This window comes from Ascaphus truei, chromosome 9 (genome assembly GCF_040206685.1).
Source record: "Ascaphus truei isolate aAscTru1 chromosome 9, aAscTru1.hap1, whole genome shotgun sequence".
Taxonomy (NCBI): Eukaryota; Metazoa; Chordata; class Amphibia; order Anura; family Ascaphidae; genus Ascaphus; species Ascaphus truei.
The window spans coordinates 21,425,520-21,453,477 of NC_134491.1; the positions used below are offsets into that span (position 1 = coordinate 21,425,520).

Consider the following 27,958-nt stretch of genomic DNA (forward strand, 5'->3'; position numbering starts at 1 on the left):
TATGTTGTCACCGTTTTATTCTTGTGTCCACCATATAACGCCGTTTCAGGAAACCGCTGTTAAAATGGGTTTACACGCCCTTGGGTTGTGAGTGGACGGTGAAAGTTTCCCGCCATGATTTTGCCAGCTGGAAGATGATGATAGAACGAGGGAATTATTTCATGTTCCCGCTGAGCTCTGTGAGGGCCTTTAGGGGAATATTTGTGGGGTGCAGCATAAGATGGGGTGTCTGTGTCCTGCGGGGGCGTTATGGTTTAATGATAATCAAGGCGGCTGCACCATTGCGTAACGAAGCTTCAATTAAATGTAAAATAAACTGGTAATCACCCACCCTGCAGGAAGCCATCTTGGATTTAAAACTGGCTGCGGCGTGTTAAGATTTCCCTCCCCTCCCCCTCCCTTTGGGGAATCTCAACACACTGCAGTCTGTCTCTTCTGAGTAATGCCCCATCTGATTTAACCACTGCTGTCAGAAGCGCTTGTGGGTGCATTATATACATTGTGTGAGTGTGTGTGAGTGTGAGTGTGTGAGTGTGTGTGTGTGAGAGAGAGTGTGTGTGAGAGAGAGTGTGTGTGAGAGAGAGTGTGTGTGAGAGAGAGTGTGTGTGAGAGAGAGTGTGTGTGAGAGAGAGTGTGTGTGAGAGAGAGTGTGTGTGAGAGAGAGTGTGTGTGAGAGAGAGAGTGTGTGAGAGAGAGAGTGTGTGAGAGAGAGAGTGTGTGAGAGAGAGAGTGTGTGAGAGAGAGAGTGTGTGAGAGAGAGAGTGTGAGAGAGAGTGTGTGAGAGTGTGTGTGTGAGCCTGCGCTGGGAGGCTGGACTCTGGCTGTGGAAAGGTGAACTGTCTCATGGATGAGACTGCCCTAAGCATGTAGCTTTGGGGGTCAGCGCTCTCTCCTGTCCGTGGCCTTCCGTGTTCACTCCGGCGAGATGTCTTAAGAGAGCGTCACTTCACGGCGTGAAGAGCTGTCACTTCTGGCTTCACTTCGAAGTATCTCTCAAACCTTAATACTGCGTACCTGCGGAGAGGGGGAGAGAGGTGAGCAGCACTGATAAGGTGACATGTCGGAGTGCTAGTTCTAGAGCAGCACTGATAAGGCGACATGTCGGAGTGCTAGTTCTAGATCAGCACTGATAAGGCGACATGTCGGAGTGCTAGTTCTAGAGCAGCACTGATAAGGCGACATGTCGGAGTGCTACTTCTAGAGCAGCACTGATAAGGCGACATGTCGGAGTGCTACTTCTAGAGCAGCACTGATAAGGTGACATGTCGGAGTGCTAGTTCTAGAGCAGTACTGATAAGGCGACATGTCGGAGTGCTAGTTCTAGAGCAGTACTGATAAGGCGACATGTCGGAGTGCTAGTTCTAGAGCAGCACTGATAAGGCGACATGTCGGAGTGCTAGTTCTAGAGCAGCACTGATAAGGTGACATGTCGGAGTGCTAGTTCTAGAGCAGCACTGATAAGGCGACATGTCGGAGTGCTAGTGCTAGAGCAGCACTGATAAGGCGACATGTCGGAGTGCTAGTTCTAGAGCAGCACTGATAAGGCGACATGTCGGAGTGCTAGTTCTAGAGCAGCACTGATAAGGCGACATGTCGGAGTGCTACTTCTAGAGCAGCACTGATAAGGCGACATGTCGGAGTGCTACTTCTAGAGCAGCACTGATAAGGTGACATGTCGGAGTGCTAGTTCTAGAGCAGCACTGATAAGGTGACATGTCGGAGTGCTAGTTCTAGAGCAGCACTGATAAGGTGACATGTCGGAGTGCTACTTCTAGAGCAGCACTGATAAGGTGACATGTCGGAGTGCTAGTTCTAGAGCAGCACTGATAAGGTGACATGTCGGAGTGCTAGTTCTTAGTATCACTGCTTTTGGGGATGTGTTCGTGTCTGCCGCTTGCCTCCAATTCTCCAGATTTCTGTTAAGCGGCTTTAAAAACCTTTTTATTTGGTGGTTTAACATCTGCGCTGCAAGAGGGCATGCTTAGACTGCCCTGAGTGACACTCGCCCTTCATGAGTGAGACTGCCTTCCTGTGAGTGTGATCCGAGTATAGTATACATCCCGTGATCTGAGTTTTAAGCCCTTTCTTATGGGTGCAGTACCTCCCTTAGACACCAGGTGCCGCTCTGCTGCTGCTGTACTTGGGGGTGGGGGGGTGGGGGGGGATGTGTGTGCGCAGCCTGCGCTGGGTCACTTACCTCGCAAAGTTAAAGTCAATGTCGGAAAATCTGTGCTGGATCAGAGCCCAGAGACCCCACATAAAGTGGGACGCCTGCAGGAGAGGAGCACAGGGTCACAGTTACTATATCGCCGCTGGTGTACAGGGAAACCCATTAGTTACATTCTCTGAGTACTGAGGAGAGGCCATTTAAAAGGGAAGGTATTATTTTGATATGACCAGTTGTAGAGGTAAGGAGGTCAGGCGTCGTCAGGCGATATATTATATTGAGGCTGCAGGAATTTACATGCTAGAGGTCCTGTACTGCTCTGCACCCCCAGGTATACGCATTGCTCTGCACCCCCAGGTATACGCATTGCTCTGCACACCCAGGTATACGCATTGCTCTGCACACCCAGGTATACGCATTGCTCTGCACCCCCAGGTATACGCATTGCTCTGCTCACCCAGGTATACGCATTGCTCTGCTCACCCAGGTATACGCATTGCTCTGCACCCCCAGGTATACGCATTGCTCTGCACACCCAGGTATACGCATTGCTCTGCACCCCCAGGTATACGCATTGCTCTGCTCACCCAGGTATACGCATTGCTCTGCACCCCCAGGTATACGCATTGCTCTGCACCCCCAGGTATACGCATTGCTCTGCACACCCAGGTATACGCATTGCTCTGCTCACCCAGGTATACGCATTGCTCTGCTCACCCAGGTATACGCATTGCTCTGCACACCCAGGTATACGCATTGCTCTGCACACCCAGGTATACGCATTGCTCTGCACACCCAGGTATACGCATTGCTCTGCTCACCCAGGTATACGCATTGCTCTGCACACCCAGGTATACGCATTGCTCTGCTCACCCAGGTATACGCATTGCTCTGCTCACCCAGGTATACGCATTGCAATGCTCTGCACACACGGATACATTCTGCACGCACAAATATACGCATTGCTCTGCACACGCGGATCTATGCTCGGCAAAGCAGGCCCCTGTGGAGGGTTCAGGGGGTGCTGGCTCTGCGTGTGTGTCCCACCTGTGTTCTGTGGTGCAAGTTTTTACATTACTTATTAACTTGCAGAACGCGCCGGGCACTGACTCCCCCTGCCCCTCCCCCATCGCGCTGCTCACCTCTCCCTGTGCAGAGTCCAGGACAATGCCCTTTGAGGCAGGAACATGATGAGCTTGTGCTATCTCTTCCCCTACAAATAAACATGCCGCACTGTACAATGACACTGAGTCTCTCTGTGCACTTTGGGCTGCCACCTGTAAAATGATCTATTTTGGTGATAACACCTCAAAGAAAAAGAAACCTTTTCAGGCTCACACTACTTTTTTTTTCTCACCATCCACAAAGTATCGCTACTTTTTTTATAGTTCCACTTTTTAATGAGAAAGGGATTTATCTGAATACAGCCCCCTTTTCTGCTTTTAAAGAATAAATAGTGTAGGTACCTTCCTTAATCTTAATAGCAGGCCTGGCATAGAATATTGACTCCTGATCTGATGCGGCCGCAAGATCCTAATGAACGTTCCAGCAGAACGTGGTATTATACCAAGTGATATATTTACCGCGTGTGTCGCGGACCTGCCGGGATCATGTCACCGCGGACCTGCCGGGATCATGTCACCGCGGACCTGCCGGGTGTTCACTGACTGAAGTTGGACGGGGCACGGGGATTGTTATAATGAATATATAGTAAATAGGGGGTGATGTAAAAATATGAGATTGAAACAGTCATGTATGAACATGCTACAGAATGTGCAGCAGCACGGGGGGGAGGTCCCGGGGTGGGCACGGGAGGAGGTCCCGGGGTGGGCACGGGGGGAGGTCCCAGTGTGGGCACGGGAGGAGGTCCCGGGGTGGGCACGGGGGGAGGTCCCGGGGTGGGCACGGGAGGAGGTCCCGGGGTGGGCACGGGGGGAGGTCCCGGGGTGGGCACGGGAGGAGGTCCCGGGATGGGCACGGGGGGAGGTCCCGGCGTGGGCACGGGAGGAGATCCTGGCGTGGGCACGGGAGGAGGTCCCGGCGTGGGCACGGGAGGAGGTCCCGGGGTGGGCACGGGGGGAGGTCCCGGGGTGGGCACGGGGGGAGGTCCCGGGGTGGGCACGGGGGGAGGTCCCGGGGTGGGCACGGGGGGAGGTCCCGGGGTGGGCACGGGGGGAGGTCCCGGGGTGGGCACGGGGGGAGGTCCCGGGGTGGGCACGGGGGGAGGTCCCGGGGTGGGCACGGGAGGAGGTCCCGGGGTGGGCACGGGGGGAGGTCCCGGGGTGGGCACGGGGGGAGGTCCCGGGGTGGGCACGGGGGAAGGTCCCGGGGTGGGCACGGGGGGAGGTCCCGGGGTGGGCACGGGAGGAGGTCCCGGCGTGGGCACGGGAGGAGGTCCCGGCGTGGGCACGGGAGGAGGTCCCGGGGTGGGCAGGGGAGGAGGTCCCGGCGTGGGCAGGGGAGGAGGTCCCGGCGTGGGCAGGGGAGGAGGTCCCGGCGTGGGCAGGGGAGGAGGTCCCGGCGTGGGCAGGGGAGGAGGTCCCGGCGGGCACGGGAGGAGGTCCCGGTGGGCACGGGAGGAGGTCCCGGTGGGCACGGGAGGAAGTCCCAGGGTGGGCACGGGAGGAAGTCCCAGGGTGGGCACGGGAGGAAGTCCCAGGGTGGGCACGGGAGGAAGTCCCAGGGTGGGCACGGGAGGAAGTCCCAGGGTGGGCACGGGAGGAAGTCCCAGGGTGGGCACGGGAGGAAGTCCCAGGGTGGGCACGGGAGGAAGTCCCAGGGTGGGCACGGGAGGAAGTCCCAGGGTGGGCACGGGAGGGGTGGCACAGACTCACCAATACAAACTGATTGACCTGCACGTACAAAGCCTCCACCTCTCTCTCTGGCAGCTCCCCCTCCTCCTGTTTCAGCCTCCTGTAGGCGCCCAGGTAATGTCGCAGCCAGCGTAGCTGAGTCTGTCTGCCGGGGAACAGCCGGTAATCGGGCTCGCTCACCCCTAGGAACGGATCACAAGGCTATAAACGGCTGCCTCTCCTGTGCAATGTGCAGGGAGTGTGAGGGAACAGGAGTGCCAGGGTATTAGACTACTTTGCTGGGAGTGTCAGGGTATTAGACTCTGCTGTGCACAGTGCAGAGAGTGTGAGGAAACAGGTGTGCCAGGGTATTAGACTCTGCTGTGCAGGGAGTGTGAGGGAACAGGAGTGCCAGGGTATGAGACTGCTGTGCACAGTGCAGGGAGTGTGAGGGAACAGGAGTGCCAGGGTATGAGACTGCTGTGCACTGTGCAGGGAGTGTGAGGGAACAGGAGTGCCAGGGTATGAGACTGCTGTGCACTGTGCAGGGAGTGTGAGGGAACAGGAGTGCCAGGGTATTAGACTCTGCTGTGCAGGGAGTGTGAGGGAACAGGAGTGCCAGGGTATGAGACTGCTGTGCACAGTGCAGGGAGTGTGAGGGAACAGGAGTGCCAGGGTATGAGACTGCTGTGCACTGTGCAGGGAGTGTGAGGGAACAGGAGTGCCAGGGTATGAGACTGCTGTGCACTGTGCAGGGAGTGTGAGGGAACAGGAGTGCCAGGGTATGAGACTGCTGTGCACAGTGCAGGGAGTGTGAGGAAACAGGAGTGCCAGGGTATGAGACTCTGCTGTGCACAGTGCAGGGAGTGTGAGGGAACAGGAGTGCCAGGGTATTAGACTCTGCTGTGCACAGTGCAGGGAGTGCCAGGGTATTAGACTCTGCTGTGCACAGTGCAGGGAGTGCCAGGGTATTAGACTCTGCTGTGCACAATGCAGGGAGTGGGAGCTCCCTCTGTACTTACCTGCAAACTCGTTGAAATGATTAGCGATGTCATATGCCTGATAATTGTATCCAGCGTATTCATAATCTATAAACCGGACGTGATCTATCGGGAAGGAAAATAGAGGATCCCATGAGATCACGGACACATTGCACCCCTCCATCTCCTAGGATCCCCCCTTTACGCTTACCTTCTGCTTCATTGTAGATGACGTTTTTACATAACAAATCGTTGTGGCAGAGCACTATGGGAGATTCTAGGGTCGGGAGGTACTTCTGCAGCCAAAAAAGCTCTTCCTCTAATACCTTCAGGCTGGGGGTCCCTGCAGGGGGTCTACAGATGTGAAGAGAGAGGCTGTTAGATGGTGGAACAATTCTGTTTTTATATCTAATGTAGGGTGGCCTCCTGCCCCCAGATTATCAGGGACTGGCTCAGGCAGTCCTGGGTTCTAAGAGACAGAGTGTGAAGGGAGCTTCTTCGTGGTACAAGTGAAAATCAATAAGTTGTGAATCACAATGATGTGTCAATCATTCACAATAAATAACAATAATAACGTGCTTATTGTGCTGTGTGCGTATTCATATCCTGCTAATATAACAGAGTGACGGTGAAGGAAGGGAATACAGAATACTAAATAATAAAGTGATCTGAAGTCTTCAAGTGAAACAAAACGCAGCGCAATACCCCAGGAATAGCACGATGTGAAAAACAGCGCAATAATCCAGGCAAGGATCACCCGGTGGCCCCATTAAAAAAACTCATTTTATTCAAGTCTCATAGACCAAAAAAACACCAAAATGTTTCCCACTCCCGGCGCTTTATCAAGGTGTACCTGCTATTCCTGCGCGCTCCTCACGGACTGCACCCGGGGACCCGCTGGGACCACAAGAGGACGACGGGCATACACCAAGGACGTACTGGCACTGGGATCTATATATTTATTACACAGTCCTTCATATTGCCTTAAAGCGTACCTATTCCCAGTACAGTGCATAGCCACACGTGTGAGGACTGCTGCTTGTCTCACTAGGCTGATACAATACTACCTTATTGAGTAGTGTACTTCAGGTGCCTATTTAACCGCACTGTATGCCGTCCCAGTGGCAACTGCTCAATTACTGTGGAGAAGGGTCTTTCTTGCTGAGCGCCAGTCCCGTTTTTCTGTACTTTGTTTCAATACCCTAGGAAGGATGTTCCGGATTCTCCTTTGTAGATGAATATAACCAAGTGTTTGGGGAGCGCAGATGTCTCCATATAAAGAAAACATCAAAACACAACATGGTGCGATATGTTTTCAGCTGGGTAAGTATAATCTTAGGGTTTCTGGAAAGTGGGCGCGCACATTCTTTTAGATCAAAAACAGCCATTTCCAAATCTATTTGGCAGGAGTTTTCAGGGTTAGAATGGGTCACCGACCTTCCTGGAATCGCTGGTAGTGTACTGATCTAGTAATGAATTATTCTGTCATGTGTTGATCTCGGTGGGTGCAGAGAGGGTCACGGGCACACTGTGATGGCAGCAATATAAATACATTGCCGGTGCTCCAGGAGATGGGGAGATCCTGTATTACACCAGAGATCACGGAGCAGATGGAAAGCGTCCAGGCGCACCGTCTGGCAATTTTTTTTATTTAATGGCAATACCAACGTTTCCATCACATAAGCAGTCTCTGTCACGGTGTGGGATCTCCGTGGGAACAGAAGTGAGAAGCAAAACGTAGTGCATATTCCGGAAGGGCCAGGGACGTGCCGGGGGAAGTGCTGGGGGCTGTGCCGGGGGAAGTGCTGGGGGCTGTGCTGGGGGCTGTGCCGGGGGAAGTGCTGGGGGCTGTGCTGGGGGCTGTGCCGGGGGAAGTGCTGGGGGCTGTGCCAGGGACGTGCTGGGGGCTGTGCCGGGGGAAGTGCTGGGGGCTGTGCCGGGGACGTGCTGGGGGCTGTGCCGGGGACGTGCTGGGGGCTGTGCCGGGGACGGTTCTTGGCGCAGCGGTGAGAGTGCTGGGTCCTGACAGCTCTGGTTTGACATGCCCTTTTCATATGTCTAAATGTAAAGGTATTTGTGCAAACACCTGTTATAAACTGCTATTTTGGTGCAGGTCGCACTACGTTTTGCTTCTCACGTCTGTTCCCACGGAGATCCCACACCGTGACAGAGACTGCTTATGTGGTGGAAACGTTGGTATTGCCGTTAAATCAAAAAAAAAATTGCCAGACGGTGCGCCTGGACGCTTTCCTTCTGCTCCGTGATCTCTGGTGTAATACAGGATCTCCCCATCTCCTGGAGCACCGGCAATGTATTTATATTGCTGCCATCACAGTGTGCCCGTGACCCTCTCTGCACCCACTGAGATCAACACATGACAGAATAATTCATTACTAGATCAGTACACTACCAGCGATTCCAGGAAGGTCGGTGACCCATTCTAACCCTGAAAACTCCTGCCAAATAGATTTGGAAATGGCTGTTTTTGATCTAAAAGAATGTGCGCTCCCACTTTCCAGAAACCCTAAGATTATACTTACCCAGCTGAAAACATATCGCACCATGTTGTGTTTTGATGTTTTCTTTATATGGAGACATCTGCGCTCCCCAAACACTTGGTTATATTAATACTGGGTTTCTATCTAATGTAGGGTGATCTGACCCCAGATTATGAGCCTGTCCTGGGTTTCTATCTAATGTAGGGTGACCTGCCCCCAGATTATGAGCCTGTCCTGGGTTTCTATCTAATGTAGAGTGGCCTCCTGCCCCCAGATTATGAGCATGTCCTGGGTTTCTATCTAATGTAGGGTGACCTGCCCCCAGATTATGAGCCTGTCCTGGGTTTCTATCTAATGTAGGGTGACCTCCTGCCCCCAGATTATGAGGGACAGGTTTTATATGTCAGAGGGAGCCCCTCCTTACCTGCCCTGGACACCCTCATCCGTGTGAAGGATGGAGAGATACTTGTTGAATTTCTGCCACAGTCCGGCCTTGGGGAGGCAGCCGTTGTGATTTGGGATGCTGTGGTATCTGGCCATTTCCTGCGCAATTAGCCTGCCGAGGAGAGAAAAACGCGGGGCAAATAAATGAAAGCAGCAAACCCTCCTAGAAACCATTGTGACTTTGACTCCTATAATGTTACCCATTTCGTCTCTGAACATGTCCTGCTCTTAAACAAAACAATAGATTTTTTTTTTTTTTTAAATCTAACATCTGAGGTTACCATGGAAACCTTTAGACTACACGGTCCTCCGGGGAGAGCTCCATTTTAACCTCCCGCAAAGTTAACATTTCAACTGCTCAAATCTCCTGAATGGAGCGACGGATTTTCAAAATAAAAACAGCGTTGAAAAGGCACGAAGTCACGTGAATAAAAACATTGTGACGATCAGCGCAGAGCGCTGCTTTAAGAAGAAGTATTAGGAGTGCAGACCTGGGAGGGTGTGCGCAGAGCAATGTCTAGCTATGCGTGCAGGGCTTTGCAGAGCAATGTGCAGTAACATATGCAGAGCAGGACACTGTGCTATTGTGACACAAAACGGGTTACATTACCATTATGGATTCCCCTTAGTTGAAGTAAATTACATTTCTAAACGTACTTTCCTTTATTCCAATGTAATTAATCAGGAGAAATGCAGATTTATAACCAGACAAAATGTGGGATACAAATAGGGGTTGCCAGGCGGCTTCTCCAAAAGCACTGGACACAATGGTGAAAGGTGCGACGTGCTCGACACATACCTCTCTCCACGCAGTTTCCTCCTCTCCTTGGTCCCAGGCTCCTGACACCTCCTCCTGATTGGCTGCATTACCCAGCAGCAGCCAATCAGGATGGAGGAAGCTTCCCAGCCCCCTAGCAGCAGCCCTAATTGGGGAAATCCCAAAGCTCCCCAAGCCGGTCAGGTCACTATGTCCAGAGAGGTCATACCGGTCCGGACACATACATGTCCAGTATTACCTCTAACTTTTTACTGGACAGAGTCCAAAAACAGGACAGTCCGGTTCAATACTGGACACCTGGCAACCCTATAAGAATTGCAATGAAAAGCATGATTTTCTGAGTAGAACCACTGCAGACTGTTCAGAAGTATTGGTGGCAGTATAATGGTATAGAATGGTAATGAGTACCACCCCCTTTTTTTCACATTTTGTATTATTATTTTATTTAGAAACCTAAACATCTCTTTATATTCTAAAGAAAACACAATCTATCTGAAAGGAATCAAACTCCTTTCCCCTTTCCCGAGTATAACGGGATCACAGATATTTAGTCCATGGTTTTATGTTGAAGGATTTTTACTCTCCTGTGTGTTAGACCTCATGGGCAAACTATGGCAGGCAAGGGTTTAGGAGACCCCAATTACTGCCTCCTCCCCCGTGGGAAATCCCTGAAGGTGTTGGGTGTTTCCCCCTGAGGAGGGGGAAGTGGGAACCACAGATCTGTGACAAGGATGTGGAGAAACCAGGTCACAGATAGAATCTGGGTGCCCAAGGTCGTATATATTCCAGCCCAAGGTCATATATGCCAGCCAATGCCTGGAACACGTGATAGTCACGTGGCTACCACAGGGGGCTTCGGGAGGGGGTGATCCATACAATGCCAAAGAGAAGAGTGAGCCTCTGTGTTTAATATCTCCAGCTGAGCTATGTCACAGGATTTCATGATGAGCCCTACAATATATCTCACTGCATCACTGGGCATGTAAATATTGTATGTTTTTGTGTGTGCAGAACATGGGGAGAGGGGAAGGGGGGTGCAGGACATTGGGGAGAGGGGAAGGGGGGCTTGCAGGATATTGGGGAGAGGGGAAGGGGGGGGGCTTGCAGGATATTGGGGAGAGGGGAAGGGGGGGGGCTTGCAGGATATTGGGGAGAGGGGAACGGGGTGTAGGACATTGAGGAGAGGGGAAGGTGGGGGCTGCAGGACATTGGGGAGAGGGGAACGGCGGGGTGCAGGACATTGGGGAGAGGGGAACGGTGGGGTGCAGGGCATTGGGGAGAGGGGAAGGAGGGCGGGTGCAGGACATTGGGGAGAGAGGAAGGGGGGTGGGTGCAGGACATTGGGGAGAGGGGATGGGCGGGGTGCAGGACATTGAGGGGATGGGCGGGGTGCAGGACATTGGGGTGAGGGGAACGGTGGGGTGCAGGGCATTTGGGTGAGGGGAAGGGGGCGGGTGCAGGACATTGGGGAGAGGGGTAGGGGGGGTGCAGGACATTGGGGAGAGGGGAAGGGTGCAACAACACTGAAAATCCGACAATATATCAACCCCCGTTCATTGAGAGAGGTGCCAGCGATGTGTTAGGGTCTCCGGGAGTCAGGGCCATCTTAATAACATTAGGGGCCCCCGGGCAGAGCAGTGCACGGGGCCCAGCCTACACTGCCGCTCCCAGCCTCCCACGCGCTCACTAGCAGCAGCAGGTACTGGAAGTGCTGCACTGCTAGGCTGCGAGCGGTTGTGACGCGAGCCGGGGTGCCGGGAGGGGGGAGAGCAAGCGTAGTCGGGGTGCCGGGAGGGGGGAGAGCAAGCGTAGCCGAGGTGCCGGGAGGGGGGGAGAGCAAGCGGAGCCGGGGTGCTGGGAGGGGGGGAGAGCAATCGGAGCCGGGGGGAGAGCGCAGCCGGGGTGCCGGGCGGTGGGAGAGTGAGCGGAGCCGGGGTGCCGGGGCGGGCGGAGAGCGAGCGGAGCCGGGGAGCCAGAGAGCGAGCGGAGCCGGGGAGCCAGAGAGCGAGCGGAGCCGGGGTGCCGGGCGGGGGGAGAGCGAGCGGAGCCGGGGTGCCGGGCGGGGGGAGAGCGAGCGGAGATGGGGTGCCGGGCGGGGGGAGAGCGAGCGGAGCCGGGGAGCCAGAGAGCGAGTGGAGCCGGGGAGCCAGAGAGCGAGCGGAGCCGGGGAGCCAGAGAGCGAGCGGAGCCGGGGAGCCAGAGAGCGAGCGGAGCCGGGGTGCCGGGCGGGGGGAGAGCGAGCGGAGCCGGGGTGCTGGGCGGGGGGAGAGCGAGCGGAGCCGGGGAGCCAGAGAGCGAGCGGAGCCGGGTTCCGGGCGGGGGGAGAGCGAGCGGAGCCGGGGAGCCAGAGAGCGAGCGGAGCCGGGTGCCGGGCGGGGGGAGAGCGAGCGGAGCCGGGGTGCCGGGCGGGGGGAGAGCGAGCGGAGCCGGGGTGGCGGGCGGGGGGAGAGCGAGCGGAGCCGGGGTGGCGGGCAGGCAGAGAGCGAGCGGAGCCGGGGTGCCGGGCAGGCAGAGAGCGAGCGGAGCCGGGGTGCCGGGCAGGCAGAGAGCGAGCGGAGCCGGGGTGCCGGGCAGGGGGAGAGCGAGTAGGGTTGCCATGTGGCTTGTCCAAAAATACTGGACACAATGGTGAAAGGTGCGACGCACGCGAGAATCGTTGGTGGGGAAGAATGGTATTTATAAATGACCTGACTTATGTCATTTGTTCTAAATCTCACTCCAAGTATTCACCAGTTTGCACCAATTTATATTCTATTTCGTAAAAAATCTGGGGAGGAGTCTTGGGAGGGAGCGCCCTTCCGAGGATTGTTTTAGGAAATAGAATATGAAATTAGTGCAAATTGGTGCAAATTTGGTGCACGCTTGGAGTGAAATTTAGAACAAATGACGTAATGGTCGGATCATTTATAAATAACTGACCTGCAGTCATACTGTAGATGGCGAGCAATACTGATCTTACTGCTCCTCCCACACATTCCGAGATTGTTGCACCCCTCCTCATCCTCTCTCTCCCCCCTTGTCCTCTCATCCCCCCATCCACCCTCCCTTCATCCTCTCACCCCCCCCCCCTCCTTGTCATTATCAGTACAGTAGCTTTCAAATTTAGACTTCAAAATCCAGCTTTAAATTGCATATTGAATCATGCCAGTGAATAAGTAACCTGCTCTGCCTTCTTGGGGATGATCTGTAAGTAAGGGTGCTGCAGAGATTGCAATGCTGCTGGGATGAGGGCTGAGATATGTAAGTAAGGGTGCTGCAGAGATTGCAATGCTGCTGTGATGAGGGCTGAGATATGTAAGTAAGGGTGCTGCAGAGATTGCAATGCTGCTGGGATGATCTGTAAGTAAGGGTGCTGCAGAGATTGCAATGCTGCTGTGATGAGGGCTGAGATATGTAAGTAAGGGTGCTGCAGAGATTGCAATGCTGCTGTGATGAGGGCTGAGATATGTAAGTAAGGGTGCTGCAGAGATTGCAATGCTGCTGTGATGATCTGTAAGTAAGGGTGCTGCAGAGATTGCAATGCTGCTGGGATGATCTGTAAGTAAGGGTGCTGCAGAGATTGCAATGCTGCTGTGATGATCAGTAAGTAAGGGTGCTGCAGAGGTTGACATGCTGCTGGGATGATCTGTAAGTAAGGGTGCTGCAGAGATTGCAATGCTGCTGGGATGATCTGTAAGTAAGGGTGCTGCAGAGATTGCAATGCTGCTGTGATGAGGGCTGAGATATGTAAGTAAGGGTGCTGCAGAGATTGCAATGCTGCTGTGATGAGGGCTGAGATATGTAAGTAAGAGTGCTGCAGAGATTGCAATGCTGCTGTGATGAGGGCTGAGATATGTAAGTAAGAGTGCTGCAGAGATTGCAATGCTGCTGTGATGAGGGCTGAGATATGTAAGTAAGAGTGCTGCAGAGATTGCAATGCTGCTGTGATGAGGGCTGAGATATGTAAGTAAGAGTGCTGCAGAGATTGCAATGCTGCTGTGATGAGGGCTGAGATATGTAAGTAAGAGTGCTGCAGAGATTGCAATGCTGCTGTGATGAGGGCTGAGATATGTAAGTAAGGGTGCTGCAGAGATTGCAATGCTGCTGTGATGAGGGCTGAGATATGTAAGTAAGGGTGTTGCAGAGATTGCAATGCTGCTGTGATGAGGGCTGAGATATGTAAGTAAGGGTGCTGCAGAGATTGCAATGCTGCTGTGATGAGGGCTGAGATATGTAAGTAAGGGTGCTGCAGAGATTGCAATGCTGCTGTGATGAGGGCTGAGATATGTAAGTAAGGGTGCTGCAGAGATTGCAATGCTGCTGTGATGAGGGCTGAGATATGTAAGTAAGGGTGCTGCAGAGATTGCAATGCTGCTGTGATGAGGGCTGAGATATGTAAGTAAGGGTGCTGCAGAGATTGCAATGCTGCTGTGATGAGGGCTGAGATATGTAAGTAAGGGTGCTGCAGAGATTGCAATGCTGCTGGGATGAGGGCTGAGATCTGTAAGTAAGGGTGCTGCAAAGATTGCAATGCTGCTGGGATGAGGGCTGAGATATGTAAGTAAGGGTGCTGCAGAGATTGCAATGCTGCTGTGATGAGGGCTGAGATATGTAAGTAAGGGTGCTGCAGAGATTGCAATGCTGCTGGGATGAGAGCTGAGATATGTAAGTAAGGGTGCTGCAGAGATTGCAATGCTGCTGGGATGAGGGCTGAGATCTGTAAGTAAGGGTGCTGCAGAGATTGCAATGCTGCTGGGATGAGGGCTGAGATCTGTAAGTAAGGGTGCTGCAAAGATTGCAATGCTGCTGGGATGAGGGCTGAGTTATGGAGCCTTTCTGAGAATTTACAATGCTGGTTATTTTTAATAGATCTTGAAAATGGGAAAACTGTTAGTATAGTAACAGAAAAGTGAGGGTGAGTGAGCAATTAAACAAAGTTGCCAGTGCTATCAGAAGCTGCCCAGCCCCCTAGCAGCAGCAGCCCTGCTCTATCCCAGGTCCGGTATTATTTATCTCTCATATTTTACCGGACAGGGGAAGCAAATACCGGACACCTGGCAACCCTAAGAGCGAGCCGGGTGCCGGGCGGGGGGACAGCAGTGGTGGGCACGCATGGGCCGGGCTCGTGGGGGCCCCGCTATGCTGTGGGGCCCCCAGGCAACTGCCCAGCGTGCCCATACGTTAAGACGGCCCTGCCGGGAGTGAAGGAGTTAACTGAGGACCCCACAATTACCGCACTGCGTGTTGAGCCGTGGAAGATGCAGGGGAAAGATTCCCGAAATGTGCCAAACAAATGAATGAAAGCGCCACTTACTGTAGACCAGGAGTGGCCAACGCCAGTCCTCCAGGGCCACCAACAGGTCAGGCTTTCAGGATATCCCTGCTTCAGCACAGGTGGCTCAATCAGTGGCTCAGTCTTCGACTGCACCACCTGTGCTGAAGCAGGGATATCCTGAAAACCTGACCTGTTGGTGGTCCTTGAGGACTGGCGTTGGCCACCCCTGATTTAGACTGTAAGCTCTTGGGCACAGGGACACTGCATGATAATCCGCCACCATACTTCACTGTCTTTCCCCTACGCCTCCCGTTGTACTGTGCTGCGGTATGTGTTTGTGCCTTAAACACCCGCCCTACCCCCCCTGTGCGGCGCCCGGCGTTACCGTAGCACGCGCGGCTCCCGTACGTGTTCGGGTCCCACCGCCAGCCCGCGCATGAACTGGTAACAGAGGCCGTTTTGGAAGGTGCAGTAGAGGGCCGGGGCGCAGCCGTGAGCGCGCAGCAGCTGGAAGCTCGTCACCTCGTCCTCGCGGTCCACGAACAGCTCCGTCCGCTTCCCGTAGACGCGCACAAGCACTGCGTCCTCCATCCCCGCGTCCACGAAGCACGCCAGCAGCTTATTGGTGATGCCGTCAGTGAACAGCTGCAAAACAGGGGGGGTAAAGGGTGACGTGGAGGTGATCATTGTTAAACCTGCAGCAAAATTATATCTGTAAGTCTTATTAAAGATGGCCGCCTACGTGTTCCTAGTCCCTCCACCGGTAATAGCGCTTAGAAGCAGTTGTATTATATTTGCGGAGTCAGTATAAAGATGGCGGCCAGCACAGCGTTGGCCTCCTCTAGCGCTGATGGGTTTAAAGCCTCTTTCTGAAAAACTGGCCCACCCACTCTCCTTAATAAAGACAAATTTAGCTAACTGCCCTCCTACTGTACGTTCTTCCTACCTACCAATTAGATTGTAAGCTCTTCGGAGCAGGGACTCCTCTTCCGAAATGTTCCTTTTATGTCTGAAGCGCTTACTCCTTTTATGTGTTATTTGTATGATTGTCCCGTGTATTACTGCTGTGACACGCTATGTACATTAATAGCGCTATATAAATAAAGACAGACATACATACAACTGCAGCTGTGAAATAATATGTGTGGGTCTTGTTAAAGATGGCCGCAGTGATTGGTACAGCGCAGGCAAACTAGGTGCAGAAAGGGGCCAAAATATTGACTGCATGTGTCCCCTACGTTGGGAGCCTGGTTTAATTCCCCCCTCACAAGCAGGTGATGTAATTGAACTTGTACTCCCCCCCTCCCCGTCCTGGGTGTGTATGTCCTCCCCACCACGCTGACAGCTGATTGGCTGCCCCCTCCCCTCCTGTTACAGTCGCCAGCAGCTCGGGGCCCCGGGCAGGTCATCTGAGGCCTGTTTGTTTGTGCGCTGTGTGCATGTGTGCGCGATGTGTGTTTGTGCACTGAACGTGTGTGTTTAAAGCTGGGAGAGGAGGGCGTGAGGGGGGTTTAAGAAAAAATTCAATATTTTGTCCCCTGGCCCGGTGTGACAGGAGGTGTAGTGTGTCAGTGCTGGGGTAGCAGGGAGGATGGGGGGTGTAGTGTCTCAGTGCTGGGGTAGCAGAGAGGATGGGGGGTGTAGTGTGTCAGTGCTGGGGTAGCAGGGAGGATGGGGGGTGTAGTGTCTCAGTGCTGGGGTAGCAGGGAGGATGGGGGGTGTAGTGTGTCAGTGCTGGGGTAGCAGAGAGGATGGGGGGTGTAGTGTGTCAGTGCTGGGGTAGCAGGGAGGATGGGGGGCGCAGTGTGTCAGTGCTGGGGTAGCAGGGAGGATGGGGGGTGCAGTGTGTCAGTGCTGGGGTAGCAGGGAGGATGGGGGGTGTAGTGTGTCAGTGCTGGGGTAGCAGGGAGGATGGGGGGTGTAGTGTGTCAGTGCTGGGGTAGCAGGGAGGATGGGGGGGTGCAGTGTGTCAGTGCTAGGGTAGCAGGGAGGATGGGGGGTGTAGTGTGTCAGTGCTGGGGTAGCAGGGAGGATGGGGGTTGCAGTGTGTCAGTTCTGGGGTAGCAGGGAGGATGGGGGGTGAAATGTGTCAGTGCTGGGGTAGGAGGGAGGACGGGGGGTGCAGTATGTCAGTACTTGGGTTGTGGGGAGGATGGGGGTGCAGTGTGTCAGTGCTGGGGTAGCAGGGAGGATGGGGGTGCATTGTGTCAGTGTTGGGGTACAGGGAGGACGGGGTGGTGCAGTGTCAGTGCTGGTATAGCAGGGGTGCAGTGTGTCAGTGCTGTGATAGGAGGGAGGAAGGGGATGCAGTGTGTCAGTGCTGGGGTAGCAGTGAGGACGAGGGTGCAGTGTGTCAGTGCTGGGGTATTAGGGAGGACGGGGGTGCGGTGTGTTAGTCCTGGGATAGTAGGGAGGACGGGGGGTGCAGTGTCAGTGCTGGGGTAGTATTGAGTGTAGTGTGGCAGTGCTGGGATAGCAGGAAGGAGGGGGGGGGGGTGCAGTGTGTCAGTGCTGGGATAGTAGGGAGGACAGGGGTGTAGTGTCAGTGCTGGGCTAGTAGGGAGGATGGGGGTGCAGTATGTCAGTGCTGGGATAGTAGGGTGGACAGGGGGGGTGCAGTGTGTCAGCGCTGGGGGAGTAGAGAGGACAGGGGTGCAGTGTCAGTGCTGGGATAGCAAAGAGGAGGGGGAGTGTAGTGTGCCAGTGCTGTGATAGGAGGGAGGAGGGGAGTGCAGTGTGCCAGTGCTGGGATAGCAGGGAGGATGGGGGTGCATTGTGTCAGTGTTGGGGTACAGGGAGGACGGGGTGGTGCAGTGTCAGTGCTGGTATAGCAGGGGTGCAGTGTGTCAGTGCTGTGATAGGAGGGAGGACGGGGATGTAGTGTGTCAGTGCTGGGGTAGTAGTGAGGACGAGGGTGCAGTTTGTCAGTGCTGGGGTATTAGGGAGGACGGGGGTGCGGTGTGTTAGTCCTGGGATAGTAGGGAGGACGGGGGGTGCAGTGTCAGTGCTGGGGTAGTATTGAGTGTAGTGTGGCAGTGCTGGGATAGCAGGGAGAACGAGGGATGCAGTGTGTCATTGCTGGGGTAGTAGGGAGGAGGGGGGTGCAGTTTGTCAGTGCTGGGGAAGAAGGGAGGACGGGGATGTAGTGTCAGTGCTGGGATAGTAGGGAGGACAGTGGTGCTGTGTGTCAGTGCTAGGGTAGCAGGGAGGATGGGGGGTGCAATGTGTCAGTGCTGGAATAGTAGGGAGGAGGGGGGTGCAGTGTCAGTGCTGGGGTAGCAAGGAGTGCAGGTGGTGTAGTGTTTTAGTGCTGGGGTAGCAAGGAGGATGGGGGGTGCAATGTATCAGTGCTGGGGTAGCAGCGAGGACAGGGGTGCAGTGTCAGTACTTGGGTAGTGGGGAGGACGGTGGTGTAGTGAGTCAGTGCTGGGATAGCAGAGAGGAGGTGGGTGCAGTGTGTCAGTGCTGGGGTAGCAGGAAGGAGGGGGGGTGCAGTGTATTAGTGCTGGGATAGCAGGAAGGAGGGGGGGGGGTGCAGTGTGTCAGTGCTGGGATAGTAGGGAGGACAGGGGTGTAGTGTCAGTGCTGGGCTAGTAGGGAGGATGGGGGTGCAGTATGTCAGTGCTGGGATAGTAGGGTGGACAGGGGGGGTGCAGTGTGTCAGCGCTGGGGGAGTAGAGAGGACAGGGGTGCAGTGTCAGTGCTGGGATAGCAAAGAGGAGGGGGAGTGTAGTGTGCCAGTGCTGTGATAGGAGGGAGGAGGGGAGTGCAGTGTGCCAGTGCTGGGATAGCAGGGAGGATGGGGGTGCATTGTGTCAGTGTTGGGGTACAGGGAGGACGGGGTGGTGCAGTGTCAGTGCTGGTATAGCAGGGGTGCAGTGTGTCAGTGCTGTGATAGGAGGGAGGACGGGGATGTAGTGTGTCAGTGCTGGGGTAGTAGTGAGGACGAGGGTGCAGTTTGTCAGTGCTGGGGTATTAGGGAGGACGGGGGTGCGGTGTGTTAGTCCTGGGATAGTAGGGAGGACGGGGGGTGCAGTGTCAGTGCTGGGGTAGTATTGAGTGTAGTGTGGCAGTGCTGGGATAGCAGGGAGAACGAGGGATGCAGTGTGTCATTGCTGGGGTAGTAGGGAGGAGGGGGGTGCAGTGTGTCAGTGCTGGGGAAGAAGGGAGGACGGGGATGTAGTGTCAGTGCTGGGATAGTAGGGAGGACAGTGGTGCTGTGTGTCAGTGCTAGGGTAGCAGGGAGGATGGGGGGTGCAATGTGTCAGTGCTGGAATAGTAGGGAGGAGGGGGGTGCAGTGTCAGTGCTGGGGTAGCAAGGAGTGCAGGTGGTGTAGTGTTTTAGTGCTGGGGTAGCAAGGAGGATGGGGGGTGCAATGTATCAGTGCTGGGGTAGCAGCGAGGACAGGGGTGCAGTGTCAGTACTTGGGTAGTGGGGAGGACGGTGGTGTAGTGAGTCAGTGCTGGGATAGCAGAGAGGAGGTGGGTGCAGTGTGTCAGTGCTGGGGTAGCAGGAAGGAGGGGGGGTGCAGTGTATTAGTGCTGGGATAGCAGGAAGGAGGGGGGGGGGTGCAGTGTGTCAGTGCTGGGATAGTAGGGAGGACAGGGGTGTAGTGTCAGTGCTGGGCTAGTAGGGAGGATGGGGGTGCAGTATGTCAGTGCTGGGATAGTAGGGTGGACAGGGGGGGTGCAGTGTGTCAGCGCTGGGGGAGTAGAGAGGACAGGGGTGCAGTGTCAGTGCTGGGATAGCAAAGAGGAGGGGGAGTGTAGTGTGCCAGTGCTGTGATAGGAGGGAGGAGGGGAGTGCAGTGTGCCAGTGCTGGGATAAGAGGGAGGAGGGGGAGTGCAGTGTGCCAGTGCTGGGATAGCAGAGAGGAAGGGGGTGCAGTGTGCAGAGAGGAGGGGGGTGCAGTGTGCCAGTGCTGGGATAGGAGGGAGGAAGGGGGTGCAGTGTGCAGAGAGGAGGGGGGTGCAGTGTGCCAGTGCTGTGATAGGAGGGAGGAGGGGAGTGCAGTGTGCCAGTGCTGGGATAAGAGGGAGGAGGGGGGTGCAGTGTGCCAGTGCTGGGATAGCAGAGAGGAAGGGGGTGCAGTGTGCAGAGAGGAGGGGGGTGCAGTGTGCCAGTGCTGGGATAGGAGGGAGGAGGGGAGTGCAGTGTGTCAGTGCTGGGGGAGTAGGGGAGGACGGGGTGTAGTGTTTCAGCGCTGGGGTAGCGGGGAGGACGGGGGTGCAGTTTGTCAGTGCTGGGGGAGTAGGGAGGACGGGGTGTAGTGTGCCAGTGCTGGGATAGCATGGAGGGGGGGTGGGTGCAGTGTGTCAGTGCTGGGGGAGTAGGGGAGGACGGGGTGTAGTGTTTCAGCGCTGGGGTAGCGGGGAGGAGGGGGGTGTAGTGTGTCAGTGCTGGGTTAGCGGGGAGGAGGGGGGTGTAGTGTGTCAGTGCTGGGATAGCAGAGAGGAAGGGGGTGCAGTGTGCAGAGAGGAGGGGGGTGCAGTGTGCCAGTGCTGGGATAGGAGGGAGGAGGGGAGTGCAGTGTGTCAGTGCTGGGGGAGTAGGGGAGGACGGGGTGTAGTGTTTCAGCGCTGGGGTAGCGGGGAGGATGGGGGTGCAGTTTGTCAGTGCTGGGGGAGTAGGGAGGACGGGGTGTAGTGTGCCAGTGCTGGGATAGCATGGAGGGGGGGGTGGGTACAGTGTGTCAGTGCTGGGGGAGTAAGGGAGGACGGGGTGTAGTGTTTCAGCGCTGGGGTAGCGGGGAGGAGGGGGGTGTAGTGTGTCAGTGCTGGGTTAGCGGGGAGGAGGGGGGTGTAGTGTGTCAGTGCTGGGATAGCAGAGAGGAGGGGGGTGCAGTGTGTCAGTGCTGGGATAGCAGAGAGGAGGAGGGGTGCAGTGTGACAGTGCTGGGGGAGTAGGGGAGGACGGGGTGTAGTGTTTCAGCGCTGGGGTAGCGGGGAGGAGGGGGGTGTAGTGTGTCAGTGCTGGAATAGTACTGAGAAGGGGGGTGCAGTGTGTCAGTGCTGGGATAGCAGGGAGGATGGGGGGTGTAGTGTGTCAGTGCTGGGGTAGTAGTAAGGCCGGGGGGTGCAGTGTCAGTGCTGGGGTAGAAGGGAGGACGGGGGTGCAGTGTGTCAGTGCTGGGATAGTAGTGAGGAGACGGGGGTGCAGTGTCAGTGCTGGGATAGTAATGAGGACGGGGGTGCAGTGTCAGTGCTGGGGTAACAGGGAAGACAGGGGGTGCAGTGTGTCAGTGCTGGGGTAACAGGGAGGACAGGGGTGCAGTGTCAGTGCTGGGGTAACAGGGAGGACAGGGGGTGTAGTGTGTCAGTGCTGGGGTAACAGGGAGGACAGGGGGTGTAGTGTGTCAGTGCTGGGGTATTAGGGAGGACAGGGGGTGTAGTGTGTCAGTGCTGGGGTAACAGGGAGGACAGGGGGTGTAGTGTGTCTGCTGGGGTAACAGGGAGGACAGGGGGTGTAGTGTGTCAGTGCTGGGGTAACAGGGAGGACAGGGGGTGTAGTGTGTCTATGCTGGGGTAACAGGGAGGACAGGGGGTGTAGTGTGTCAGTGCTGGGGTAACAGGGAGGACAGGGGGTGTAGTGTGTCTGTGCTGGGGTAACAGGGAGGACAGGGGGTGTAGTGTGTCTTTGCTGGGGTATACACATAAACGTCCAGAGAGGAGGTAATTCCGGTATACACATACATGTCCAGTAGTCCCTCTCATTTTTTATTGGATAGTGTCCAAATACAGGACAGTCCGGTTCAATACTGGACACCTGGCAACCCTAAATTGGGTAGGATTATATATATATTAAAATAAACTGCTTCCTATGCTGTATAATGTAGGAAAATTAACAATGTGCAACATGTAGGAATCTTTTAGAATTCTTAAGTATTGCAATAAGGCCAAAAATAAAATGAAAAATGATTGTGTCCGGTGACTTCATCATGGGATACACTAAGAACGTCAGCGGCTGCAGGGCCTGGGGTGGGAGGCTGGGATTTAACCCTTGTGTAACTAATGGCAGTGACGTGTTTAAGGGGTCAATCCCTCCTACGGCCAAAATGTACTAATGGCAGGAGCGAGTGCAGGAGCGGAGCATTCGTGGGTGGCAGCTTAGCCAGGGTGGGGGGTGGGGGGGGGTGTTAGGGTCACTGTATGCATGTCACTGTGTCACTGTATGCATGTCACTGTGTGTTAGGGTCCCTGTGTCACTGTATGCATGTCACTGTGTGTTAGGGTCACTGTCTCACTGTATGCATGTCACTGTATGCATGTCACTGTGTCACTGTATGCATGTCACTGTGTGTTAGGGTCACTGTCTCACTGTGTCACTGTATGCATGTCACTGTGTGTTAGGGTCACTGTCTCACTGTATGCATATCACTGTGTCACTGTATGCATGTCACTGTGTGTTAGGGTCACTGTCTCACTGTATGCATGTCACTGTATGCATGTCACTGTGTCACTGTATGCATGTCACTGTGTGTTAGGGTCACTGTCTCACTGTGTCACTGTATGCATGTCACTGTGTGTTAGGGTCACTGTCTCACTGTATGCATATCACTGTGTCACTGTATGCATGTCACTGTGTGTGAGGGTCACTGTGTCACTGTATGCATGTCACTGTGTCACTGTATGCATGTCACTGTGTGTGAGGGTCACTGTGTCACTGTATGCATGTCACTGTGTGTTAGGGTCCCTGTGTCACTGTATGCATGTCACTGTGTGTTAGGGTCACTGTGTCACTGTATGCATGTCACTGTGTCACAGTATGCATGTCACTGTGTGTTAGGGTCACTGACTGTATTTATCTGCATGGTATAGATACATCTCGCTCTGCATGGGTGCTGTACAGTGACCAGCAGAACATCTTATCCTAGAATTGAACAGGGTTTGGGGTACAAGGTCCCATATATATAAACACAATGTATAGTGGTAATCAGCAGGCCTGAGGTGAGAGTGATGGGTCGGGGGAGGGGGGGGGAGAAGATTCTGCCTGCGTGTTTGGGGATTTTGGGGACACGGTTGCTACGGGTTACGGCTTAGCTGTACCGTGGCCCACAATGCATTGCGGTGTTGCAATGTCAGCTGGTGATAGGAAAGCAGAGCATTGGGTAGCTCTGTATAAGGGGAGAGGAGGGAGTGAGAGAGAGGAAGGAGGGACGGAGGGATAGAGGGGAGGTGTGACAGAGAAGAAGGAGGGGCGGAGAGAGGGGAGGTGTGACAGAGAAGGAGGAGAGATGGCGAGAGAGGGGAGGTGTGACAGAAAGAAGGAGGGGCGGAGAGAGAGGGGAGGTGTGACAGAGAAGAAGGAGGGGCGGAGAGAGAGGGGAGGTGTGACAGAGAAGAAGGAGGGGCGGAGAGAGAGGGGAGGTGACAGAGAAGAATGAGGGACGGAGAGAGGGGAGGCGACAGAGAAGAATGAGGGACGGAGAGAGAGGGAAGGTGTGATAGAGTAAGGAGAGAGGGGAAGTGTGAGAGAGGGGAGGTGACAGAGAGAGGAGAGGTGTGACAGAGAGATAAGGGGAGAGGGGAGGCGTGACAAACGCGGGGAGAGAGGGGAGGTGTGACAGGGGAGATGGGACAGGGAGGGGAGATGGGACAGGGAGGGGAGGTGTGGGAGATGGGACAGGGAGGGGAGGTGTGGGAGATGGGACAGGGAGGGGAGGTGTGGGAGATGGGACAGGGAGGGGAGGTGTGGGAGATGGGAGGAGGGAGGTGGGACAGAGGAGGGAAGTGGGACAGAGGAGGGAGGTGGGACAGAGGAGGGAGGTGGGACAGAGGAGGGAGGTGGGACAGAGGAGGGAGGTGGGACAGAGGAGGGAGGTGGGACAGAGGGGAGATGGGACAGGGAGGGGAGGTGTGAGAGATGGGAGGAGGGACAGAGGAGGGACGGAGGAGGGACAGAGGAGGTGTGAGATGGGATGAGGGAGGTGGGACAGAGGGGTTGTTGGGAGCGGGTTGCTGTCATTCTGTGTGACACTTGTGACAGGGGATATTGGGATATAATGTTACACCTTCAGACTGGTTTATGTGTTAGGCAAAAGTGCTGCAACCCCGGGGCACAGGAGCGCAGCGCGCCTCCAGGATAAACCCCCGGGGCACAGGAGCGCAGCGCGCCTCCAGGATAAACCCCCGGGGCACAGGAGCGCAGCGCGCCTCCAGGATAAACCCCCGGGGCACAGGAGCGCAGCGCGCCTCCAGGATAAACCCCCGGGGCACAGGAGCGCAGCGCGCCTCCAGGATAAACCCCCGGGGCACAGGAGCGCAGCGCGCCTCCAGGATAAACCCCCGGGGCACAGGAGCGCAGCGCGCCTCCAGGATAAACCCCCGGGGCACAGGAGCGCAGCGCGCCTCCAGGATAAACCCCCGGGGCACAGGAGCGCAGCGCGCCTCCAGGATAAACTCCCGGGGCACAGGAGCGCAGCGCGCCTCCAGGATAAACCCCCGGGGCACAGGAGCGCAGCGCGCCTCCAGGATAACCCCCGGGCAATCACTGGGGCTTTTGTTTTTTGATACGTCTGAAGCAATATTTTTACCCCACAATTGCACAACTTTTTCCTTGATACATATGCCAGTGGGTGTGTGACTGTGTGTTGTGTGTCAGGCTGCCTGTGTCCGCGTGTGTTGCTGAATTTGCAAGTTGATGTCGGTGTCCTGTGTGTGCATCTTGCATTGTGTGTTTAATTGTGCCCCAGTCCGATTATCAGTATCTGTGTGTAACTGCGTGTTCTGGTTTCAGGCCCGGGTGTGTGTGACTCCTAAGTCTCCATTTACATGTGGAGCCTGTGTGTGTGTCACTGTGTGTTTGTGTTACAGTATGCATGTCACTTGTGTGTCAATGTAGGCATGCCATTGTGTGTGTTATTGTGTTACATATTGGTATATGCATGTCACTGTGTTATTAGTGACTTTCTGTCACTTGTGTGAGCCACTGTATCACTGTATGCATGTCACTGTGTGTGAGGGTCAATATATCACTGTATGCATGTCACTGTCACTGTATGCATGTCACTGTGTGTGAGGGTCACTGTATGCATGTCACTGTCACTGTATGCATGTCACTGTGTGTGAGTGTCACTGTGTCCCTGTATGCATGTCACTGTATGCATGTCACTGTGTGTGCGGGTCAATATATCACTGTATGCATGTCACTGTCACTGTATGCATGTCACTGTGTGTGAGGGTCACTGTATCACTGTATGCATGTCACTGTGTGTGAGGGTCACTGTATCACTGTATGCATGTCACTGTCACTGTATGCATGTCACTGTGTGTGAGTGTCACTGTCTCCCTGTATGCATGTCACTGTCACTGTATGCATGTCACTGTGTGTATGGGTCACTGTGTCACTGTATGCATGTCACTGTGTGTTAGGGTCCCTGTGTCACTGTATGCATGTCACTGTGTGTGAGTGTCACTGTCTCCCTGTATGCATGTCACTGTCACTGTATGCATGTCACTGTGTGTGAGGGTCACTGTCACTGTATGCATGTCACTGTGTGTGAGTGTCACTGTCTCCCTGTATGCATGTCACTGTGTGTGAGGGTCACTGTCTCCCTGTATGCATGTTACTGTGTCAATGTATGCATGTCACTGTGTGTTAGTGTCATTGTCTCCCTGTATGCATGTCACTGTGTGTGAGGGTCACTGTATGCATGTCACTGTGTGTGAGGATCACTGTCACTGTATGCATGTCACTGTGTGTGAGGGTCACTGTATCACTGTATGCATGTCACTGTCACTGTATGCATGTCACTGTGTCACTGTATCACTGTATGCATGTCACTGTGTGTGAGGATCACTGTATGCATGTCACTGTGTGTGAGGGTCACTGTATGCATGTCACTGTGTGTGAGGGTCACTGTATGCATGTCACTGTGTGTGTGTCGCTGTCTCCCTGTATGCATGTCACTGTGTCACTGTATGCATGTCACTGTGTGTGAGGATCACTGTGTCACTGTATGCATGTCACTGTGTGTGAGGGTCACTGTCTCCCTGTATGCATGTCACTGTGTCACTGTATGCATGTCACTGTGTGTGAGGGTCACTGTCTCCCTGTATGCATGTCACTGTGTGTGAGTGTCACTGTCTCCCTGTATGCATGTCACTGTGTGTGAGGGTCACTGTCTCCCTGTATCCATGTCGCTGTGTCACTGTATGCATGTCACTGTCTCCCTGTATGCATGTCACTGTGTCACTGTCACTCTGTATGCATGTCACTGTGTGTGAGTGTCGCTGTCTCCCTGTATGCATATCACTGTGTCACTGTATGCATGTCACTGTGTGTGAGGATCACTGTGTCACTGTATGCATGTCACTGTGTGTGAGTGTCACTGTCTCCCTGTATGCATGTCACTCTGTCACTGTATGCATGTTACTGTGTGTGAGGGTCACTGTCTCACTGTATGCATGTCACTGTGTGTGTGTCACTGTCTCCCTGTATGCATGTCACTGTGTCACTGTATGCATGTCACTGTGTGTGAGGGTCCCTGTCTCCCTGTATGCATGTCACTGTGTCACTGTGTGTGTGTCACTGTGTCACTGTCTCCCTGTATGCATGTCACTGTGTCACTGTATGCATGTCACTGTGTGTGAGGGTCACTGTGTCACTGTATGCATGTCACTGTGTGTGTGTCACTGTCTCCCTGTATGCATGTCACTGTGTCACTGTATGCATGTCACTGTGTCACTGTATGCATGTCACTGTGTGTGAGGGTCACTGTCTCCCTGTATGCATGTCACTGTGTCACTGTATGCATGTTACTGTGTGTGAGGGTCACTGTCACTGTATGCATGTCACTGTGTCACTGTATGCATGTCACTGTGTGTGAGGGTCACTGTCACTGTATGCATGTCACTGTGTCACTGTATGCATGTCACTGTGTGTGAGGGTCACTGTCACTGTATGCATGTCACTGTGTCACTGTATGCATGTCACTGTGTGTGAGGGTCACTGTATGCATGTCACTGTGTGTGAGGGTCACTGTATCCCTGTATGCATGTCACTGTGTCACTGTATGCATGTCACTGTGTGTGAGGGTCACTGTACCTTGGTCTGCACATCCTGGGGGTCCCAGTCAGGTCTCAGCTCCCGGATAAGACTCAGCACTCCCGGCATGACATTCTGTTCGTCCACAGAAATGCTAAGAGAGCGCAGCGTGGGGCTTTCACCGTGAGAGTTCAGCAGGGGGCTGTCACCGTGAGAGTTCAGCAGGGGGCTGTCACCGTGAGAGCGCAGCGTGGGGCAGTGACCGTGAGAGATCAGCGTGGGGCTGTCACCGTGAGAGCGTAGCGTGGGGCTGTCACTGTGAGAGTGCAGCGTGGGGCTGTCACTGTGAGAGTGCAGCGTGGGGCTGTCACTGTGAGAGTGCAGCGTGGGGCTGTCACTGTGAGAGTGCTCCTCACCCATTCCCTCCTCGCTCTGAGACCTGTGCCCCTTCCTCAGGTGGGAAATACCCACAGGAGGGAGAGAAGGTTGGCACCCAGCGTGACACCCCCTCCCTGCAGAGGGAGAGAGAGCAGAGCGCAGATGGAGGGAGGGAAAGGAGGAGGAGAGAGAGGGAGCTGCCCCCCATACACCCCTCCTACAAAGTCATGTCATTAGGGCCGGATAGAGATCACATTGCACAAATCTGCTGCCTGGACACACACGGACTCGGTCACCTCTCGCTGTGTCACCCTGCAGTGGGAGGGCAGGCTCCACAGATCCCTTCTGTTCGTGCTACCCTGCGGGAGGGTAGGGACAGATTCTGTGGGACGTCTGTGTGACGGTGCGGTGGGAGGGAAAGACTCTGTAGGACATAGATCTCTTCTGTCTGTGTCACTCTGCGATGGGACAGACTCTGTAGGACATAGATCTCTTCTGTCTGTGTCACTCTGTGATGGGACAGACTCTGTAGGACATAGATCTCTTCTGTCTGTGTCACTCTGCGATGGGACAGACTCTGTAGGACATAGATCCCTTCTGTCTGTGTCACTGTCACTCTGCGGTGGGACAGACTCTGTAGGACATACAGTAGATCCCTTCTGTCTGTATCACTGTCACTAT

At 54.7% G+C, this 27,958-nt stretch overlaps 2 protein-coding genes and 1 long non-coding RNA gene across 5 annotated transcripts in view; 1 reads left to right on the forward strand and 2 right to left on the reverse strand.

The window, feature by feature from the left end:
- Nucleotides 1–27,551, reverse strand: ETNK2 (ethanolamine kinase 2). Its single transcript, XM_075613709.1, has 8 exons — nucleotides 26,960–27,551; nucleotides 15,299–15,558; nucleotides 8,862–8,993; nucleotides 6,151–6,293; nucleotides 5,982–6,065; nucleotides 5,002–5,162; nucleotides 2,198–2,271; nucleotides 1–1,014 (listed from the first exon to the last, which is right to left on the reverse strand). The coding sequence occupies exons 1-8, from the start codon at nucleotides 27,317–27,319 to the stop codon at nucleotides 942–944; spliced, it is 1,287 nt and encodes a 428-aa protein (XP_075469824.1). The 5' UTR covers nucleotides 27,320–27,551; the 3' UTR covers nucleotides 1–941.
- Nucleotides 2,278–4,994, reverse strand: LOC142502334 (uncharacterized; the record flags this gene model as incomplete). Its single annotated transcript, XM_075613144.1, has 1 exon — nucleotides 2,278–4,994. A coding segment is annotated over one exon (1,167 nt), but the record flags the coding sequence as incomplete, so codon positions are not given.
- Nucleotides 23,287–27,958, forward strand: part of LOC142502565 (uncharacterized) — a 40,825-nt gene continuing 36,153 nt past the window's right edge. For 2 of the 3 annotated variants that reach the window (XR_012803795.1, XR_012803793.1), the window contains exon 1: nucleotides 27,138–27,646. This is a non-coding gene — a long non-coding RNA (uncharacterized LOC142502565). Of the gene's footprint in view, nucleotides 23,363–27,137; nucleotides 27,647–27,958 lie in introns of those variants that run through there. The other variant, XR_012803794.1, reaches the window with a different exon arrangement.